Genomic DNA, 21,048 nt, shown 5'->3' on the forward strand with positions numbered 1-21,048 from the left:
TGTGTGTACATATATATATATATATATATATATATATATATATATATATATGTATGTATTAATCATCTCGTGATTGAGGGCATCAAGTAGCACTAGCATGCATAGTATAATATGTAGCACATGCCATTGAATCCATATTGATAGAGTTTACTATCTGTTGCTGCTGTAGTAATGTCCTCTTGCAGTTTCACCCAACTTCCTCCTCCCTCCAGTGCTGCAGAGGGTGGACCCTGCTTCCAATGTGGTATTCTAAATTTAATCCACAGCATTAAAGGTTACCAAGAATTAGATGCATGAAATGCAGGGCTGACCTCATGGGATGAAAACTGCATCTGTATTGTACAATGACTTTTCAGCCCAGGGAATTCTTAGTTGAAGGTAAATTGTTTGATCGGTCTAAAGAGAAATAATCTATGGCAAAAATGTATTCACAAAAGTGTTATTAATGATTTTTAAAGTGTCTTTTAAAAGCAAGATATATAAATTAACAGATGTGCTTTCATTTAAATATTGTCCTTGCAGACAGTAAAGTTGTGTTTGTTTTTTTGCTGTGCAGGTTTTCAGTGGCAATGATAACTTCCTCAGTGATGCACGAAACAGCTTCCTCCGCCCTATTGTGGCCCGTTACATGCGCATTGTTCCGCATTCGTGGCACCAGAGAATTGCACTAAAAGTCGAACTGCTGGGCTGTCGACTAACTCAAGGTAGGTGCATGTGGTTGGCCGGGCTAGCTGCAGAAAAGAGGGACAGCTAGAAGAACCTTGTGTGGACCTTTAATTGTTTCTTGTCTGTTGTCCCTAATATAGGCAATGCCTCCTCTGCCCAACCCATGCTTCAGAAGCCAACCTACAGTTCAGGAATATCCTTGCTAGACGAAGATAGGACCACAACAGAGCACATTCCCTCAGAAGGAAGAGATTTGGGTAAATAACCACTTGCTGTTATCCAGTATTTTTCTCCAAGATTTTGGAAATTAGTTTACTAGTTAATTGTTCATGTATTTGTCTGAAATTAGTACTTCAAATTAATTGGTACCAAAGCAGTACAGTATTCAGGAGGAGGTTTTAAAAGCATGAAGAAAAGGAGTAATAATTTAGATTTAGTTGTGTGTAGTGTTAAACAATGTAGAACAGTTAATGAGGCAGAGCACCTTGATGATATTAGGGGCAAGAAGATTGAATGAGGATTAACCAGATTTTGTTCACAAGCCATAAGTGCAATGGAGAATTTGAACAGAGCCCAATGAGTACTGCTAAATAAGGGAATACACAACATTCCTTGGGTATAAAAGTTAAGAGGAGGAGGTATGGCCGGAAATGCTTGAGGTCTCTTGTTCATGGAAGTAGACTCGTCCTGAGAGTTGAACTGAATGCCTCTGGTGAGCCATATGTAGGTCAGTCATTTTATGTAGCACTAAAATTTAAACCCATGGTCACTGTGTACTGCTACTACAAGTGTAACACTCGTAAAGTTTATAACGCCTACACGAAGAGCAGCAGTACAGTCTTTTAAGGTCTTCTGGAAATATGTTGCCCGACAAACAAGCTATCACGAAAAAAGCTGTACCAGTGACCTGCTTCTTCATGCATTTAGGTGGAATTGGGAGTCATTTACCAGAGGATCTCATTGGAAAGAAATTGTTGTGTCATGTAGTTTGGTGATTTGCTTTATGGATTATTTCCATAACCTTGAATTTAATGCAGTACGCCACTAGGAGTCCATGAAATTTATGCACCATAGTCAAATGGGAGCTTTTTTTATTTTTATTTATTTTTTAAGGAAGCTCGAACGCTCCTAGGTCAAGACTGTTAGTTTGGCAGGGTGCAGGAGGCTGACATTATTGAATCCCACCCACCACTGCATGGTTCCTAAGGTACTGTTTTCTTTGCCACAGGTAATGCTACTTCGGCCGATCCATTGCTTAAGAAGACAAGCCAACGTTTACCTACGCCTTTAGTGAATAACGACCAAACTATCAGAAACCGGATTCCATATGGCGAAAGTGATTCAGGTTAACCACTGCTAACTAATTGTTTACCTGTACAAGCTTTGTGGATCTTGCAGTCATTTACCCTTCGTTTTAAAGAGGACCAAAAATGAAAGATTATTTAAGCAGAAGTATTAAAATGGAACTTATACAAATAGACACTATTTTGTCGGGGGAGTCACCAATAGTACAGGTTGGCACAAGATTAACACGACTGCAAAAAGTTGCTCATTTCATTGTTGGTCTTTTATCCTGTTCTGTTTAAAGCACATCTCCTTAAACAACTACTACTTATCTTCAGAAGGCAAACATCAAGCATGGACGTCATGGACTGATTTGCGCAAATGTTGTGAGAAAGTGATGTCAACTTAGAGCCTGGTCAGATTTAGTGCTTAAAGCAAGTGGGTTAAGACTGTAAACGCATGACGCATGGATAGAAAGAAGGGTAGAAATGTAAACAAAATGTGAGCGGTGCTAAAGGCCCACTGCCAGTACAGGGGTTTGAAGGAGGAAATTGTCAGGGGCTTGTTGCTCTCCTCGCATCAACTCTCACACAATTCCTTCATTGCAATGGGGGAAATCCACACCTATCAACGGAGGCAGGAGCAATTTAGGTTCTGGGATGCAAGAACAATGATAATTGGGGAAATACATGTATACTCTACCCCCCACTGCAGATAGGATGCACACTTGACATGCCTGTGCTTATGTTCTCAAGATACATGAAAGGGCAAATTAAAATAATGTCTTATGGGACATGCATACAAATATTATAGGGTGGTGGATGACCGTTATGCCATCAAAAGACCCTACATTTTTGCTGTACTATGCTTTGTTTTTTTTTAACTTCCACCCCCATTCATCCCACACATTATTTTTATTCCTCAGTGAAGAAAACCTGCAGTGGCACCATTGAATTGTTTATATTCCACCATCTCACGCTGGCTTCCTGTCACTCACCAACCTCCTTTTGTGGCCTTCGTTTCCCATTGCATCGCTTGCCCTTCTTGAAAATATCATCTGCCTCACTTTTCCTTCTTGCTTGCCGTGTGTGCACTGAACAGATGGTAATGTTCAGATGGGTGTGTTTTTGGAGCTAGTGCAGAACCACAACATCCCAGCCTTGTGTCTCTTGTTGAGTGCGTGAAAGTGAGCGGTTTTGACTCTAACACAGCACAGTTTTATTTTGTTGTAGGGAGGTATGAGAGCATTACAGGAGGTGTACCGGAAGAGTCTCATTGTGGATATTACAGAGTTCATTTTTTAATTTCCCCAGTGATCCCCAGCCCTTTGCCACTGCAGTTCATTAGAGGCTCATGCAGCAGTTGACAGCATGTGGCAGTGTTTGCCTTTGCTCTCTTGGCAGTGATGGATCATAGGTTCATGTGAGATTACTGACCCGAAAAGACAGTTCGTTAAGTCATACTTAAGGCTAGGTCTCTAGCAGTACCCACTTTTCTCAACTTGTAAACCTCCTCACTTTATCATTTCAAATGCTTCCTCACTGATTTAGACTCCGCTCCACTCGGCTACTTTCTTAACATTCCCTCCACATGCTCTTCATCTCTTCCCCTAAATGTGTAAGCACAAGTACCCACTGCATTTGTTGGGAGTCATTACAAATAGGTTCTTTGTCTTTTCCTTTTTGAGGATGAGATACTAATGCAGTACCCCCTTTCTCCAACGTGGTGTGCATTGAAGAGATGATTTTGTGGTGTGGAAAGTTAAGTGACCAATAATAAATTACAGGGTATTTTTGTTCTGTTGCTGGGAAAAAGGGGAAGACGAAGAGATGAGTGAAGGTCAAAGTCTCTTGCGGAGGTGAAGTTGATCAGGGTAGGTGAGGGCCATAGGTTGAGAGGCACTGCCCAGATCATTTTATGGGCATTAAGCGTTGAAAAGCTGAAAGTGAGATGGCAGCATGAGTGGCAACAGATTGACAGGTGGAAAGGAGTTAACGCGATGACTGGTCAAAGTTGAAGGATTTGAACGTTGTAGTTGACGGAATACGGGTGAGGGGAGATTCGGGTACTCCACGACTATAACAGTAGTAACACACAACTCTGAGAAATGTCAATTAATTGTGTCCATTTTGTTGCTGTACATATAATACAAGTTTCACCCGGAGTGTGAAACTGTTCCTCATAAGGAGGGTGCAGGTGAATGGCCTCCCCTAAAGTTGTATAGGGAAATCGTAGCAGAGTTCTATAATACTTTTTTTGGATTTTCTTTAATATAGGTAATCCTACCTCCGCCAACCCACTGATCCAGAAGCCAGATCACATTTTAAACACATTAGAAATAAATGAAGACCGAACCTTCACAGAGCCCATTCCATCAGAAGAAAGCGATTTAGGTAAGACGTGCTTACCATTTTAATGTAGTTACAGGGTATTTGGTGACTCTTGTATGTTGTTTGTACAATTATTTGTATTATCTTTTACTTCACTGAATTTAGGTAGCGCTGAAAATCAAAGACCTGGCTTTTGTGTAGCTACAGTAATACTCACAGAAAAGGGGCCACACAAGCAGCAGCAGGGAAAGCTTCCCACATATCCAGAGCACGTATTTCATGGATGGCAGTATTCGAGAGACACACAATCAGGTCTCTTTGCTGGGATAGTTTCAGCCAAAGCTGGTTGTAAGTCTTTGCAGTGACAAAGCAAGCTGACTGACGGATGCAGCTGGGATGGAAGAAAAGCTGTAGAAGTACAGTGATGCCAAAAAGCAGGATGATGAGCTCTGAGAAACAAAGAAAATTGCAGACCAACTATGGAGAGGTTTCCAACATGGTATCGATTATCAAATTTGCAGGGACAGGAAAACATCTGGTCCATTGGGTTGAGGGAACAGGTACTCTAAAGCAAGATTACCACATGAATCCATACCTTCCTGTCAGGGTTGTGGTGTTAATTTATGGGAGGTCTCGCCAAAGGCTCCCATTGTGTATTTTATGCAGCTAAATGCACTTTGAAATGGATTCAGATTGAGCATAGCATCCCGGCATGAGGTGGGTGAGAGCAGTCTGTGTAAAGGCTTGCAGCACACCCGTGTAAGACAGTTTATGTACCATACGCAACTGTGAAGGGTGATCACTTGAGTGGGAAACCTTGTGCCATCTTGTGAGTTGTCAGCTTTGGAATCCTGGAGGCAGCTTTCTCAAGATCCATTTTCGTGTGCCGTTGTTTTGTCTGCAAGGGCAAGATTCGCTTTCCGAAAGGTTTACTATTTATTAATATTTATTAGAACAATGGAATGTTTGGAGCTCTTATGAAAACACTGAAGTTACTCCGGCAATAATAGCTGCTTTAGACCTTCTCCTTCACCATTCCAGTCCTTGTCTTTCTGTTTCTGCTGTTTATTTTAGAACATTTACCCTCTGTAGGTTAAATGTTCCACCTACATTATAGCCCTTTTGCCACGGGCTACAATGTTGTTAAAGGCCTTCACAATCTTTATAGTCCGTTCAGAAATTTTATCATCTGTTAAAGCACTTGGCCAAGGGCTATAATGCTTAATTATTGAGGGCATCAAAGCAGATCCCAAGAGGACACTGAAGTGCTTTACGAAGTTTGTAAAAAATCATATATATATATATATATATATATATATATATATATATATATATATATATATATATACACATTCATTTCGGATAAATACTTCTAAATGCAGGTTACTCACCTGTAAAATATTCCCCAGGTGACAGACTGGATCCTGGACGTTTTCACAGCAGTGCTGCTGTGCATTGCTAGGTGGTGCCACATGGCTCTGACTTCACTTTGTTCCACCCCAGAAGTAACAGAGAAGCCTCATATAAGCGCCACTCTTGTGTGCCGATGTCAGTCTATTTCTTTCCACACCTTCAAACACTGCTCCAGAGCTGCGCTCCCTCTTTCATGAGTTTCCATTGTTTTCAAATAAAAAAAACAGTGTGCAAGGGTACATTGCACCCAACTAAAACTACGGTGTTCAAACCATGCTATAATTCTCAAAAACAGATGTCAGTTATGGACCTACACGAAGTGTCCGTTTGGTGTCTTCCACGTCGTGCCTTAAGTGCACCCTCTTGCAGCCTGGAACTGCTTCCTCTAAACCCTGCCTTCCATTGAAAGAAGCCCTGGATACTCTTATGGGCATTTGATCAAAGTATTTGTCTTGCCCACCAGTAAACAGGCATGTAGTCAGATGCCTCAGAATGAGTCCTGGCAACACTGTTTTTCTCATGCAGCATTCTCCTCCTGAGAGTTTGGTGGTCCAAGGTTCCGCCAGCAAGGTCAATCCTAGTTTATTCACCTTGAATTCCAGGGACAGGGAGCCAAAAAAGATTGAGACTTTTGGAAAGCAATTGTTCTCTTTGGCCAACCTAACCTTGAGATTGGTCTAAGTGGTTTACTTATTAAGCTCATATAAGCATGTTCCCTGGAACATGGCCAGTAAGATCTTTCCTGTCGTCCTGAAAGAAGTTAGGGCCTCCTGGCCTAAACTATTCAAGATGGTCAAGATGTAGGCTAATAAGTCATACCTGCTGGCCTGAATACTACAGATTCTTGGGACGAGCAGTCGGCACTAGTGTTGTGTTCTGGTATCCTCCATGAATGCAGTCCACAAGTGTTTCCGGAGATGTGTAGGAATCCCTAATGGATATACCTTTCCATGGCCACAGGCTATTTTATGAAAAAGCTGCCTGCCTTAAAATGCATTAGGGAAAGATGGGCTGCGGTGCTTTGTTTTGGCCTCTTGACCCCTGCCAGACAGTTTCCCCACCAATTTCAGCCCTTCTAAGATTACTCCTGAGGGTTGGTGTAAAGGCATCCTCAGGCCCCCTGTTTCCTCCCTTCATTGCAATCACACCTACTTTAGTGGCCATGAAGGAGGATCAGGCAGGCACCATGCATGTCCCCAGGGGATCGATCTTCCTAGGCACCTTCTCTAATGACGTCAGGCTTCAAATCACTTTAACATGTCGGAAGCGACAGACACCCCATGGGAGGCAGGATCCAACATTTTCTCCCGGCATGTCTGTGTCCAACAAATGGGTCCTCCAGATCATTCTAGTCTGACCAACGGCAGATGCTTCCTACATCAGTGCACCTATCAGAGAAGGTCCTGTCCATCTTACTGTAACAAGTGTGAGCTCTACTTTCCAAAAGAGCCATTGAAATAAGGAAGGGTTGTTACTCATGCTATTTCTTTGTGCTGAAGAAGGATGAAAGACTTCATCGTCTTTAGATCTCTGCCCTTAGAATACCTTTCTGTGGAAGGACAAATTAAAAATGCTCACTCTTGCCCAGATTCTGTCTGCCTTGGATCCAGGTGACCAGATAGTAGCCTTGACCTGCAGGTTGCATACATTAATTTGCCTGCCTGCAATCCCACAGACATCACTTGCAGGTCAGGGTTAGTGAAGAGCATTTTCAGTTTGCTGTGCTCCTCTTTAGCCTCCCCAGCACACCTCGGTTGTTCACGAAAGTGATGGCTGTGGTCACCGTCCATCGTCTTCTGAGGATACCAGTTTTTCCCTGCCTGGACGACTGATTATTGAAGGTGAACTCACCACAGTTAGTCGTAGGTCACCTTCAGATAGCGGTGAACCTCACTACATTCTGGGAGTTCTCGCTCATTTAGCAGAAGTCATACCTGACTCCTTCAGAGACTTCCTTTTATATTAGCTGTCATAGGGCAGCTCAGGGGTTTATTTCAACATGAGTCCAGGACATTGGTGATGTAGTTTTGATATTTCAGCCTCGGTTCTGGATGTTGTGAGAGAATCTCTGAGGCTTCTTATCCTGTTGTCTCATGCATCCTGTTGGTGCACCACGTCAGGTGGCATATGCGGTCACTGAAGTCTTGGTGGGCACAGCACCAAGGAAACCTGTCCAGTGGCTGCTCGACTTCATCCTGACCAGTGACACACCCCACTCCTGTCCAAACCCACAGCTCATGGTGCTGATAGATGTGTCACTGCTAGGTTGCGGAGGTCATCTGAGAGAGGAGATCAGAGACTCCAGTCTTCTGGGGAAACCCGGCTCCATGTTAATCTGTTGGAGTTGTGGACCATTAGTCTGACTTTTAAGTCTGACTTCCTACCATCCATCAAGGGGAGGCTGGTTCAGGTGTTCACAGACAGCACTGCTACCATGTGGTACTGCAACAAGCAGGGTGGACCTGGGTCCTATTCCAGGAGGCTTTGTGCCTTTAAAGGTAGTTGAAAAGTTAGGGTGGTATCTCCTGAACCCCCCTGACTGGAACCATGAACACCATTACAGATGAGCTCAGTAGGTGGTACCTGGTGGATCTTGAATGGAGGCTGTCACAGGACGTCTTCGACAAAGGGGAGAACCCTACCTAGATCTTTTTGCCACCATTGGGAATACCCAGTGTCAAAACATTGGAGTTCCTCCCTAGGAGATGCATTTTGGCTGGAGTAGAACACTAGAATTCTATATGTCTTCCCACCTCTGCCTCTCCTGCCCAGCGTTCTGAAGAAAATCAGCAACGGCCAAGCCCAAATCATCCTAGGGGACCCAGATTGTGCCACAAGAGTGTGGTACTCTGAACGTATGAGCCTGTGGGTCAGCTCTCATCAGGCTACCACTTCAAGAGACTCTTCTGTCGCAGCTGTAGGTCAGAGTTCTCCAACTGAACATGCACACTCTACACCTTTGTGTGGAGATTGAGCAGCAGCAGTTGATGTTGCTTCATTTGCCAACCAATGGATGTCATCCACAAAACCTATTTATGTTGGGTCCTGGGACACAATTTGTAGCATGCTGTGCAGTCGACAAGACAGACTGTTTGCAAGCCAGTCTGTGAGATATTTTATTTTGTCTTTTGATTTGGTCCAGCAAGTCCTTGCAATGAGCACTAGTAAAAGTTATTTATTGGCCTTTTTAGCCTTTATGGGCTTACTGGACCAACCGCCCTCCTTTAAATCACCTTTTGGGATGCGTTTTCCTGAAGGTTTGACACACGTTTCCTCCCAAACTATTTGTGATACCATGATGATGCCTTAATTTGGTCTTAAATTTTCTTATGTATACTCCTGCCGAGCTGATGCACAGCTGTTTGCTGCATCTTCTGATCCTGTGGGCTTGTCCGCATTGCATGAGTGAACGCAGGCTCTCTTGCAACCACCCTACACCACCATTTTCACAGACAAACTACTGCTGTGGACAAGGGTGGCCTTTCCTGGGCAATCCATCACCCTTTCAACGTACTTTGCTCCACTCAACCCTCGAAAGAGGAGGAGAGTCTCTATCAGCTAGACCCCAAAAGAGTGTTAAGCTTTTTCATCGATCACACCAACAACCAATGGGTGGATGATCAGGTTTTTGTGAGATTCTTTGTGGCAAAGAAAGGTTAGGCAGTATAGAAAAGGATTCTGTCAAGATGGGTGTCCCTTTGCATTAAGATCTGCAACTCATTAGCCAAAAAACATCTTCAGGAGGGAATGAGAGCCAATTCCATCAGGGCCAACAGGCAACCACTGCATTGGCATGCATACTGCCGGTTTGTAACATGTGCCATTCTGCAACATAGGCTTTGGTGCACCCTTTTACATGCACTTTTGGCTTGCCAGCCAGGTCTGACGGGAAGGGCACTTTGCCTGTTTAACCCTGCAGGACTTATTGATCTCATCCCACTCCAAAAACTCTCCACCTTTGCGAGGTACTGCTTTGGTACCTATTCTAAAGATGAGGAAAATGCTGTTGGAGGTAGCCATTAAAAGAACACGTTAATTACCTTTGGTAACACTCTTTGTGGTGGATACACTAGCAGCAGATTCCTCACTGCCCTCCCACCTCCCCATTCAGTGGAGTGGACTCTAAAGGTTCCATATCGGAGATCTGCATACTGGTAACAACAATTCTTTTGTGCTTTCTGCCTGAGGGTGTAGAAAGACTCAAGCAGGAAACTGATGTCGGTGCACCGGGGTGGCGCTTATAGGTGGCTCGGCTCTGTTATATTCTGAGCGGAACGACATCAGTGCAGAGATGTGTGGCACCCCACCTAGCTGTGTTAATGAAAACTTTCCAGGTCCAGACTGGCACCTGAGAAATATTCTAAAGGTGAGGAATCTGCGGTTACATAAGGCATCCACCAAAAAGAACAACACATACTGTGCTCTCCTGACTGTGCAGTACATAGCAATCACATCAGATAGAGACTTCTAGTTGCAGATTCCTTACCTTAGAAATTTCCCCCAGGTATCAGACTGGATCCGGAGATTTTTTTCTTCTAGCAATACCCTTGCACGTCGGAAGGTGACATCTGTCAACTCTGTGGGCATCGTAGTTGCCTTGATGACGTCTGGAGTAGTACATAGATGCCAGTTCTTTTCTTTCCGGGCCAGGCACTGATCCGAAGAGAGCTACCCAGGTCTCTTTTTGACTAAGTTTGACTGTTTTGTTGAGTATTTTGGTGAGTTTCTGGTGCATGAAGATGTCCCCGAAGACCGGTTTCAAGCAGTGTGAGGACTGTCACCGCATGATGTCGGCGACCACGACCCGAAGTCGTGCTCCGAGTGCCGGGCCATGCACCCGAAAGCCTTGAGGGAGCGGTCCCTCAAGCTCATGGCAGCCCGGCTCTCGACTCCGCATAGGTCCCAGTCTCGCTCAAGGAGAAGGTCTGGAGACCGTTCACGGAGCCACCACCATTCTTCTTCCTCCAAGTCTTCGGGCACAGGTAAGAAGAATAATAAGTCGAAGTAGTCCCATTGCCCTTCGATTTCACCCCGTCGTTTGGCTGATGCGACACAGGTGGAGCGTCGACGCTCGAGGCCTCTGTCTTCCGAGCCTGCTTCTGGGTCCGCTCCGTGTTTCCCTGAGTTTCCGGGAGCCAGAGCGACCCCCTGCCCAATTAAAAGTGTATTATGAGGCCATGTGCCTCATTTTTGGGTAGGCCGACCTCAATATGGTGCCTTCGGGGCCCAAGTGGTTCGGTCGGGGGTGGGGTCTTTGGGTTCCGTGCCGGCGACTTCAGCTCCGGCCACCGAGGTCCCCTCCGGATCTGCTTGCAGAGCCACACGGACGCCGGTCGTACCACTAAGGTTTTACCCGGCGTCGGTTCGATTATCGATGCTCACGACGCCAGTGATGCCCACCATCGACGTTGACCCGATCCTCATCCCTGACGCCTTTGTCTTCGATGGGGCCTATTCACCCCAGGTCGGATTTGGACCCTTTTCCTTATGGGTACGAATTCGGGGAAGGATTGGAGGGGTCCCTGGCCCCTTATGAATACCAGGATGTCCCACGTTTGGACTGGGCACAAGAATTGGGCGAGGCCAGTGGACTGGACACTTCTCCAGACGCTAGCATGCTATCTTCTCCTACAATGGCTATGGCTTATGCTATGATGGTCAGTAGAGCGGCTGAGGTCCTTGGCCTTGAGCTGCTTACTGTACAGGTCAGGTCAAATCTCCTGACGGAGGTGTTTCAGCCAGGGGCTTCCACATCTGAGCCCCTTTTGTCATTCAATGAAGCCCTCACCGATGTCCTTTTGGGTACTTGGTCCAAACCCAACACAGAGGCTCCTGTGAACAGGACTATCGCACGCCACCATCGTCCCGCCCCGAACAACCCTAAATTCCTGGCTCAACACCCGAAGGCTGAGAGTCTTGTCAACCTTGGCTTCCTCTTCCTAAGGCACATTCCCTTCTGCACCCCCAGATAGGGAATCAAAAAGGCTGGAACAATTTGGGACAAAGATGTTGTCTTCCTCCAGTCTCGCACTGCAGGCCGTGAACACTGCATTCCTTTTGGGCCGCTATACCCACTCTCTGTGGGATACGGTTGCACAAGTTCTGCCGCAGAGACCGGAGGAGGCCCATGCTATTGTCTCCCAAGCTGTCAATGAGGGGAGAGATGCGGCAAAGTTCAAGATTCAATGTGGGCTGGACACGACCGACTCTCTGGGCAGATCGGTTGCTACGACGGCGGCCTTGAAACGCCACGCCTTTTTGCGTACTTCTGGTTTTTCGGGGGATGTCCACCAGTCTCTTATGGACATGCCCTTTGATGGCTCCTGTCTCTTTGGAGACAAGGCGGGCTCGGCCTTGGAGAGATTCAAGGACTACGGCTTGGTCTCTTGGACTTTTTGCTGCCCCTCGCCCCCAACAGTCCACGGAAGGGGCACCCTGTTGTGTCCCCAACCCATCCACCGTTCCACCCATGCTGTTCAGCCGATGCATGGCCGGAAACGCGGAATCCCATGTGGGCGTGGGAACCTGAGGTCTGCCAAGTCCACCCCTGCCCCTGCTGCAGCCTCCAAACCCTCCTAGTCCATCCCCTCACTCCTATCCAGTTGGCAGCAGGATTCGCCATCACCTGCCCCACTGGGAATCCATCACTACGGACAGGTGGGTTTTGCAGATAGTTCGAAAGGGCTATTCCCTTCTCTTCGAATCTGCCCCACCAGCCATGCCTCCATCACTCAGCCAACTTCCAGAGGATCATTTGGCACTTCTCTGTCAGGAAATCGCTGCTCTCTTGGCCAAGGGAGCCATAGAGAAGGTCCCTGTGCCAGAAGTAGGTCATGGTTGTTATTCCTGCTTCTTTCTGGTGCCAAAAAAGGACAAGGGCTTACGTCCTATCCTAGACCTTCTCACGATATCCACCAGAAATAGGTTCACCCCGTGTCTGATCTTGGTGAATTAGATTGACAAATTATCACTGTGCCCATGGGGGTTCCGGCTGGGGTTCAGACAGATGGTGGCGCTCCTCAGGAGGGTATTCCCGCATGCGCATCCAGGGAACTAAGTTTCCTTTCATGGAACTGTGCAGGTCTTGGGAATAAACTATCTGACCCTCAGTGGATTACTTTCATCTCCCAGTATGACATCATATTACTTCAAGAAACATGGGCAAATTAGCTGTTTTCTGTAGAGGGTTTTGAGACCCACGTTGTATTAGCAACTCCTTCACAAGGGTCAAGAGCTAGTGGTGGTTTGGGTCTATTATTTCGAGTAACTGCACAGCTGTGAGTTGTTCGAATACCTCTTAGGCACAGTGGTATACAGATTTCTTGGGTTGTGGTTTCTGAAAAGTTTCATTTCTTTGTTGTACATTTTTATAACTCAGTTTGTTACTCAGGGTGTCAGATCAGATCTCTATTCCAAGCACTTCTGATCTTGGAAAAGAGTATGGCCCCCAAGTTGGGGTATTTTAATGTCCTTTTAGCGGGAGATTTTAATGCCAAGATCGGAATGGCCCCTTTGGGTGTAGATCCCCTCCTTTTTGATGATTAGGTACCCCCTGCAGAACTCCCGGACCCTAGAGGTAAACTTCTGGTGACTGAAGTGAGATGTGCCTGTCGTAATATGCTGGGGGAGTGGCCATCAGTGACTTACTCAAACCCACTATTGTTGGTTGGGGAAAAGGGACTATAGTTGATTATATTTTTATTTCTAATAGTTTTGCTGAGTGTTTTTCCAAGGGGCTGATCCACAACCAACCGTTTAGTGACCATAATGCCATAGAAGCTAGAACGGTTACTCCCGCTACTGGGACTATGAACTTGACTCCAGGTGTCGGTGTGTTTGGGCTGAATCCAAAAAGACCAAGGTAGGATGCTCAGCTGGCGGAAAGTTTCGATCCCCATCCTATTGGTGGCGGTTGTTGAGAGATGCAGAAATGTGTTTTCTAGCTCCCTCTTACTATTTGAGTCCCCACCAGTGACCATTCTGGGTGATTTTCAGTCTCTGAATAGCAGCCTCAGATACATTTAGTTGGATCTTCAAGGACCGTTAAAAGACCATAAAGATGGATGGTTTGATAAGAATTGCCCTATTGCCAGTAAACGCCTCCACAAAGTCCTTAAGGACCACCCTAATAACCCCCACTCTATCAGTGAAGCTAGGGCTGCTTACATGTCTCAAAGAAGAGAGGTGGGAGCAATTAGTGGGTGCCTGCAAGCCCGGGATGTGAGATCCTTCTGGCACATAGTGAATGGGAAGCCTGCTTATCAAGCTTCCCCTGACTTTGTAGGGACCACCATACCTGCCCAAAAATGGGTTGCCCACCTCGAGAGGGTTTACTCACTGGACAGTGTAGAACAATTGGGGGAGGTGGAAGTGGCTGCTCCCTCTCCGTTGCGCTTAGATTTTAAATTGGAAGAAGTTCCAGTTGCCGTCATGGAAGGCTCTTCTAACAAAGACCCTGGCCCGGATGGCGTCCCTTTGGACTTATATATGGAAAACATTGCCCTGTGGGCTCCGCTATTGACGAATGCTCTTAAGGCTGTATCGCAAACTGGTATCCCTAGCTCATGGAAGTCCGCAGTAATAGTGCAAGTTTTTAAAAAAGGGTGCAGACAGGACCCAGCGTGTTACCGCCCCATCTCTTTGCTGGACTCCATGGTTAAAATAGTGGGACGCATTGTCCTCCTTTGTATCAAAGAATAGATCCAAGCTAATAATATTATCTCCCCGGCCCAATATGGTTTTAGAGAGGGAATAGGGACAATGGAACAGTGCCTTAATCTTAATCTATTGGTGGGGAAATATGTGGAAGCCAAGAAGGGCGCTGTCTGTCTGGCCTCTATGGACCTGAGCTATGCCTTTGATAGGGTTGTTCGATCAAAGCTATGGTCAATCCTGCAAGGTCTTGGGCTGCCCCAACCTTTGGTAAATTTCCTTCTGGTGCTCCATCAAGATGTTAACACCTCAGTTAGATTTGGAAAGGCTGGGGAATGCTCTGATGTCTTTAAACTAGCTGGGGTAGTCAGGCAGAGGTGTGTTATGGCACCAATCCTATTTTTGTTATATATCAATGGCCTGAATTCACATCTAGTTACCCGTGGCAAAGATTTTTTTTAAAGTAAAAAATAATCCTGTCCCCTCTTTACTATATGCAGGATGACGCTGTTATCCTTTCTCGCACACCAAATGGTCTTAAAGTTCTGGTGGATCTGTTTGATGTTTTTATGGGCGACCTGCAACTGGATGTTATTACTTCTAAGACACATTTTATGGTTTGTGGGAAGCGGAACATGAAACTCAGACCGATCTTAATTAAGGATCAGTTGGTAACAAGGGTAACCTCCTTCTCGTATCTGAGTGTCACCTTTGACGAGCACTGTACGTGGATCAAATGTCTCGCAAACTGTTGTCTGCGCTCTGACCAGTTATGTGGGGCGCTCTTCGGATTTGCTTGTTAAGTTCGGAGAAAGCCTGTTTTACCATTGCTACAGATCTACAAGCTGAAATGTTTACCTGTACTATTATATGGTGCAGAAATCTGGGGGTACTCCAACTGTATATTCTGCGTGAAGAAAATGTGTTTTTGCCAAAAGCTATTAGAGGTGGGACCGGCTAGCCCAAGCCGGTTTATGCATGAGGAGTTGGGTCTGGTCTTGGTGGAAGATCATGCTAAAATTGTGCCTTTGTTCTTGTGGATATCTGTCAGGAGTGGGGAAATGGCAACTTTTAACAGGGAAGTCATTGAGGACTGCCTCAGTTGTGATTTAGGCCTTAAAATCCCATGGCTTAACTATATTAGATCTTTAGCTTTATCAGTGGGGCATCAAGAATTATTTTTTAATCCTGAAGCATTGAAATGGGCTGACTAAAAGACCGTGAAGGAACTGCTATTAATGCAGCTCAGTGAGAGTAGAGAACACGCGTCCTTGGGTAGTAAGTCAGCCAGGGCCCTGATGATTTTAAATACTACTCTTTGCCCAGAATCTTATCTTTTTTTTTGTTAGAAACCCCTGGGAAAGAGTCCTTCTCACCAGGTTCAGCCTAGGTTCCATCCGTTGCAACTTATGCTTCCCGCCTGGCCAATATGAGCCATCTGCGATAAAAAATATTTGCCCATGTGACAATGCTTCACTCCAGACCTTAGAACACTTGGTCTTGTTCTGTAATTTTTATGATTCTCTTAGAAGATTTCTTCTACCCATTCTTAAAACCAAGGGTTTTATCAGTATTGCCCTGCTTTCCTACATTTACAACTGCTGAATGATTCCATGGTTTGCAGGGGCAATTTCTAACTTTTTTTTAAATGCCTTGCGTTGGATCAAGATTATAAACTTTGGGCCTTAGATTTTTATGGCTTCTGTAGGTAAAATATGTGATTTTTTATTTAAGAACTTACGGTCGGGTTATGGCCTTGTTTCTTTTTAATGTTTTAAGGTTTTTAACATGTCTGATTGTTTGTTCATATGAATTATGTAAATTGTAAGGTTTTGTACTTTTATGATTTTTTTTCTAATCGAAGTAAAGGAATTTCAATCAATCGAACCGCTTGCAGTTTTTTAGCAAATACATTTTTGCAAAACTGAGTATTGTTATCTAATTATGAACTTCATCCGTCAAATCGTAGCACAACTCTGTAAGTGGATACAATTATATCTGATTTAATGGAAAACTGCATTTAGTTTAAACTTTTCTTTTCTTTTTTTCTGTTCTAGGACTGAAAGTTGCAATCATAGTTGCTCCAGCAATCCTGTCTCTCTTGCTCCTGATTGGTGGTATCTGTGCATGTGCAACTTTAAGAAAGTATGTTGCTCCAAGTAGCTATTTTGTTTTTAAAAGACAAAACAAATTGTTAATGGAAGCACTAGTTTATTTTTTTTTATTTACATGGTTCGTAAATCAGGGCATAGTTGGTAGTAAATGTGTTACTATTGATTGCCTTTGTTTAATAAAAATTAAATCTTCTAGGTCCACTCTTCAAAAGTAAATGAAAGCCTACTGACTTTTAGGTGTGTAGATATTCATGCACCTTTAGAAGGTAAATTCCCACCCTGGAGAGACACTGTTAGCCTCCTTTAAAGGACAGGCGTAAGTGCCCATCAAAGGCAGGAAGAACGTGTGCCTATTTCTCTGTGTTGGGAAAAAAAAATCCCCATGGAGAAATAAGCAAAAGTTAAATGTTCTAGCTCACGTTTATGTCAGATTTTTGTTTGCGGAACTTTTGAGCAGGTGGCAGTTGAGCTCCTGTGAATTTCAGGATTACTCCGTGAAGCGGTGAAAGTTTGACCTGTCCTTGTGGTCTTTTGACCCCAAATCGATGTCCTTCTTTTTGGCTAGCCAGAGGCTTTCCTATGGAAACCACATCTCGCCTCCATAAGTGGTCATTCATTTGTTGATACAACACTTCCATCATTTTCAGGAACTGGAGTATTTTTTCGACTTTAGCGCCACGTTGATAAAAGTTTTCCCCATGTGTTCCTTCTTTTGCATTATGTTAGTTGATGCCACCAGGTGACTTTTTAGTTCCTGAAATGTCACGGTTGCCCCTTTGATTTGGACAACACCTACCCCCTCTCATAGCTTATTCTTTTGTTAGTGCAGGGGTCGCAGTAGCACCGTTTTCACTTCATTCCTGCAAAAGGCCCCACTTTGGGGCTTCGGACTTCAGCTCTTATGAATGTATTGTTTTATCGGTCTTTGTTCATTTGTGTGCAGCACTGTGGTCTGCCTCCCAGTAAGGTGTGTGACGTCCCCACGTCTCTGGAGAAGGAAGGTCTTGACGTATAAATAAGTACAAGTTGCCCGCTGTTGTGACTCTTATACTGTTTGTCTTGACTTCAAGGAACCGCACCTCTATAACCGGTTTCTTTTTAGATGTAAAATGTGGCCTATCTGTTGCCTGACTTTGTGCTCGATGAACAATATCTCCTGGAGGAGGAGTGGAACTGGACTATCAGTGCAAGATCACTATTGTCTTCATTGCATTTGGTTCCTTGTCCTTTCTGATATTAGGATGGCTTATTTGAAGTACAGGTCTTAGGTTTTGGAAGAAGAATAAATGCCCCAAGGAATAGCCTCTCTCTCTTTTATTACGTAGAGAACCCAGTGCCTTTTTAACAGATAATATTTGGAACGTGAAATTTTGTGGCTTATTCGGTCTGGTTTTGTTAGAACCCTACATTCAGAAGGTGGCAGTAGTTCGCTGACAAAGGTTAAAGCATTCACGGTTGAACTGGATGTGATCTGCAGGACACAGGGTCAAACTCAAGCATGGCCAGCTCAAAGGGTGGTAAGTTTAGAACCATTTCGTGCTCAGCACAATATGACCCTGGATTATTAATGTCGTTATTACTGGTTATTGCTACCAATGATATTTTTGCTGTTGGTTGGTTGATTGTTTGCCAGTAATATCCTCTTTTAAATACTTGATGTATTTCAGTTTAGCTTAATTCTCCAACTTGACTTCAAACGCCAGTCTGTTACAGCTCTTCATCATGCAGTTTGATGGTTCGCTGTCCTTTCCCTCCATTTCTTGCCTTGAGTGCTCCATACCCCAGGTGTGCAGTGAATGATTTTCTTGAGATCCCTCCTATTTAATTGGCTGGACATTCCTAACTTGTCTACATCTCCCTTCAGCTTCTCTTGTTCTAGTTACTTCTGTGACCTCTTCTGTGCTTGCCGTTAGTGTGCCTATGGGTAAAGGTTTGCTGGGGGCGTAAAGTCCCACTAAAACTTTCTCTAGGTTAATGTCTGCCTCTGTAGGCGATTAGTAGCCAGTAAAATGGTCACCTCCTGTAATGCCTGGGGGGACATGTTCAACTCCCTCAACAATGGTAATATTACATTGCACTCAGCAGATCTGGTTGTATGGTTGATGCCGCGCTGTATGTCTTCTGCAATACTTCCAGGCAAAGTTACTTAACTATAACCCGAACAGAAGAGGTTACATCCATGCAGTGAAATAAAATGGCAATGACCCGGCCTTCTGAGTGTAGCCCTAGTTATTTCCTTTTGTAAAGTGATTCTAATCATATTCTAATAACAAACAGTGGCAAAGCCAGTAGGTCTGGCCTTCTCAAGCTGGTGCGAACATTACCTTATTTTTTTTAAATTAAAAGCCTTTCCAACAAAAAAAAGGAAAAGTCACAAGAAGTTGAATTCCTAAATTCGGACAACATATGCTTGCAATGAAAAGTTTACATTTAAATAATAACCATTACATAGATTTTTAATAAAAAATTACAAGTGCTCCCTAGCAAACATGTTTGTATAGAACGTGTATGGAACTTCTTTTTAGTGTTAATGAACAACACAATAAATTATGATTTGAGTTGTTGCAAAGAAAAGGTACTGTAAGCTTTCAGTTACTGCAACCTTAACATAGTTTAAACACACAAGGATTAAAAACAAAAAGGATAAAGAATGGGAATAAAAATGTATTGACAAAATTAGGAAGTGAAATGCTGTCACTCAATGCAAGGGAGCCAATGGCTAAAGGGGGCTTACCACATTGCCTCATGCTGTATTCTATGGTGGGCGGAAGCAAAATATGAATGGCATTTGAACTGGATGGATGGTAAAGTGGGTGCACCCCAAGCACCTCTTTGTATGCAAGTTGAGTGTATATATGTACTTTAGTTTTATGAATTGTTCTGATTACACATAGTTGAGAAAACATCTAAAACCATCTCTAGGCAGGCCTAAAAAGGAATATGAATTGCTTAATTTATTAATTAATTCAATAAGGAAATAAAGTTCATCTTCAAAGTACTTTCGTTGATAGAGCATACAATCATATAATATATCACAACAAAAACTCGCACGCCCTAAAATTCAAAAATGTGTATTTCTTTCAGGAAAAAGACCCAAGGAAGTGCCCTTGGGTTAAGCAAAGCCCAGGAAACAGGTTGGTAAAAAAAATATTTCTCTTTCCTTTGGTGTGAATCACGAAAGCCAGCAATGCGCTTAAACTACCAATCTCTCTTCTATTTTGTTTCTGTCATAGGTTGTTGGAAGCAGATAAAACAGCCCTTTGCCAGGCAACAATCAACCGAGTTTACCATCAGCTATAGTAATGACAAGGACACCGTACAAAAGTTAGATCTGGTTACTTGTGACATGGCAGGTAACTATAATATTTGTTGTTACCCTCACTATTTCGTAGGTTGTTTATTGTGCCACTGAAGAAGGAAAATATTTTGATGAATAAAATACCAACTCATTGAATGCATGTGTGAAAGAAATGATGACTGCAGCATGGGAGATCCATTGGTTTCAAATAGTTGTTCTGTGTGTAATGCGTATACTTGCAATTTTAGAGTTGACCCTGAGTGCGTTGAGTGTAATAAGTAAGAATCTGTGGTCCCTACCATTGCAGAATGGAGGATCAAATGTTGTTTACCCCTCCCATGGCTTGCATCTAAAATATGTGGAATATAGAGTTTGTCCTGGGAGGGATGCTGGGGCTTAGGTCTAATCAGTGTGACCCATTCTCATTTGTGGTATTTATCCATAATGATTTCCTTTATCATACGTTGGAGGCATGTAGAACCTCCTTCTCTATGTACAACTCATGCCACCACTTGTTCACTGTTATTTCATTTACAGTCCAATCTACACCTTAATTGTGGCCCCTCTCTGATCTTCCTTATTCCCATACTCTATTTCAGTCCTGCATGGTACAAAGTTTCTAAGATCCTACTTTCCAGGCTGTAAAAGTACTACTGTTTTGAGAAAGGGCTCTACTGTTCTTTACTAGCACTGCTAAAATCAAAATATTGATTACCAAATAAAGTTTTGCATGATTTTCAAAATTGCTGGCGTCCATGTTTGGAAAGCAACAGGTGACTTGCTAGACGTCCAAACACTCAGGTTTTATTACAGGGTCATAGAGCAGAAAGGTAATCCGCTGTTGGCCTGCAACACACTGCACCCACTTTCTCCCTCTCAAACCCTCTTACCTATGCATCTGCACACAAAACTAAATGAAAGTAAACACACCCCAGCCCCCACCGCAATCCGAACACACCTAGCCCAGATCATAATTTCCCCACAGCCTCCAACACTTCCTGGCCTTGCTTCCTGCATATGCACACCCTGAGTGAACTCTAATAGTGTGATTGACTGTGCTGATCTGCAGTACGGCTAACCACCATGCGTTTTATAGTGCATGATCATTATCTGTGTTACAGGCCTCGTGCTGTGCAGTCACATTTTACATGTGAGCTCAAGGTCTTCTGTTGGCTTTGGAGCATAGGCATGCTCTGCTGGAGAACTAATATCCACCATTTCAGAGAGGTAGTATACCACAAGTGAAATAAAACTCAGTTGCATTTGTGATGGACTGCAAGCAGTCCATTAC

The 21,048-nt window shown here is 44.1% G+C and overlaps 1 protein-coding gene across 1 annotated transcript in view; it reads left to right on the forward strand.

Moving 5' to 3' along the window:
• Positions 1-21,048, forward strand: part of DCBLD1 (discoidin, CUB and LCCL domain containing 1) — a 205,572-nt gene that overhangs the window by 176,531 nt on the left and 7,993 nt on the right. Inside the window, exons 10-16 of the mRNA XM_069235368.1 lie at positions 557-704; positions 807-923; positions 1,895-2,011; positions 4,227-4,343; positions 16,403-16,490; positions 19,544-19,593; positions 19,693-19,812. Of these exons, the coding sequence (XP_069091469.1) occupies positions 557-704; positions 807-923; positions 1,895-2,011; positions 4,227-4,343; positions 16,403-16,490; positions 19,544-19,593; positions 19,693-19,812 (757 nt within the window). The remainder of the gene's footprint in view (positions 1-556; positions 705-806; positions 924-1,894; positions 2,012-4,226; positions 4,344-16,402; positions 16,491-19,543; positions 19,594-19,692; positions 19,813-21,048) is intronic.

This window comes from Pleurodeles waltl, chromosome 5 (assembly GCF_031143425.1).
Source record: "Pleurodeles waltl isolate 20211129_DDA chromosome 5, aPleWal1.hap1.20221129, whole genome shotgun sequence".
In the NCBI taxonomy this organism is placed as follows: Eukaryota; Metazoa; Chordata; class Amphibia; order Caudata; family Salamandridae; genus Pleurodeles; species Pleurodeles waltl.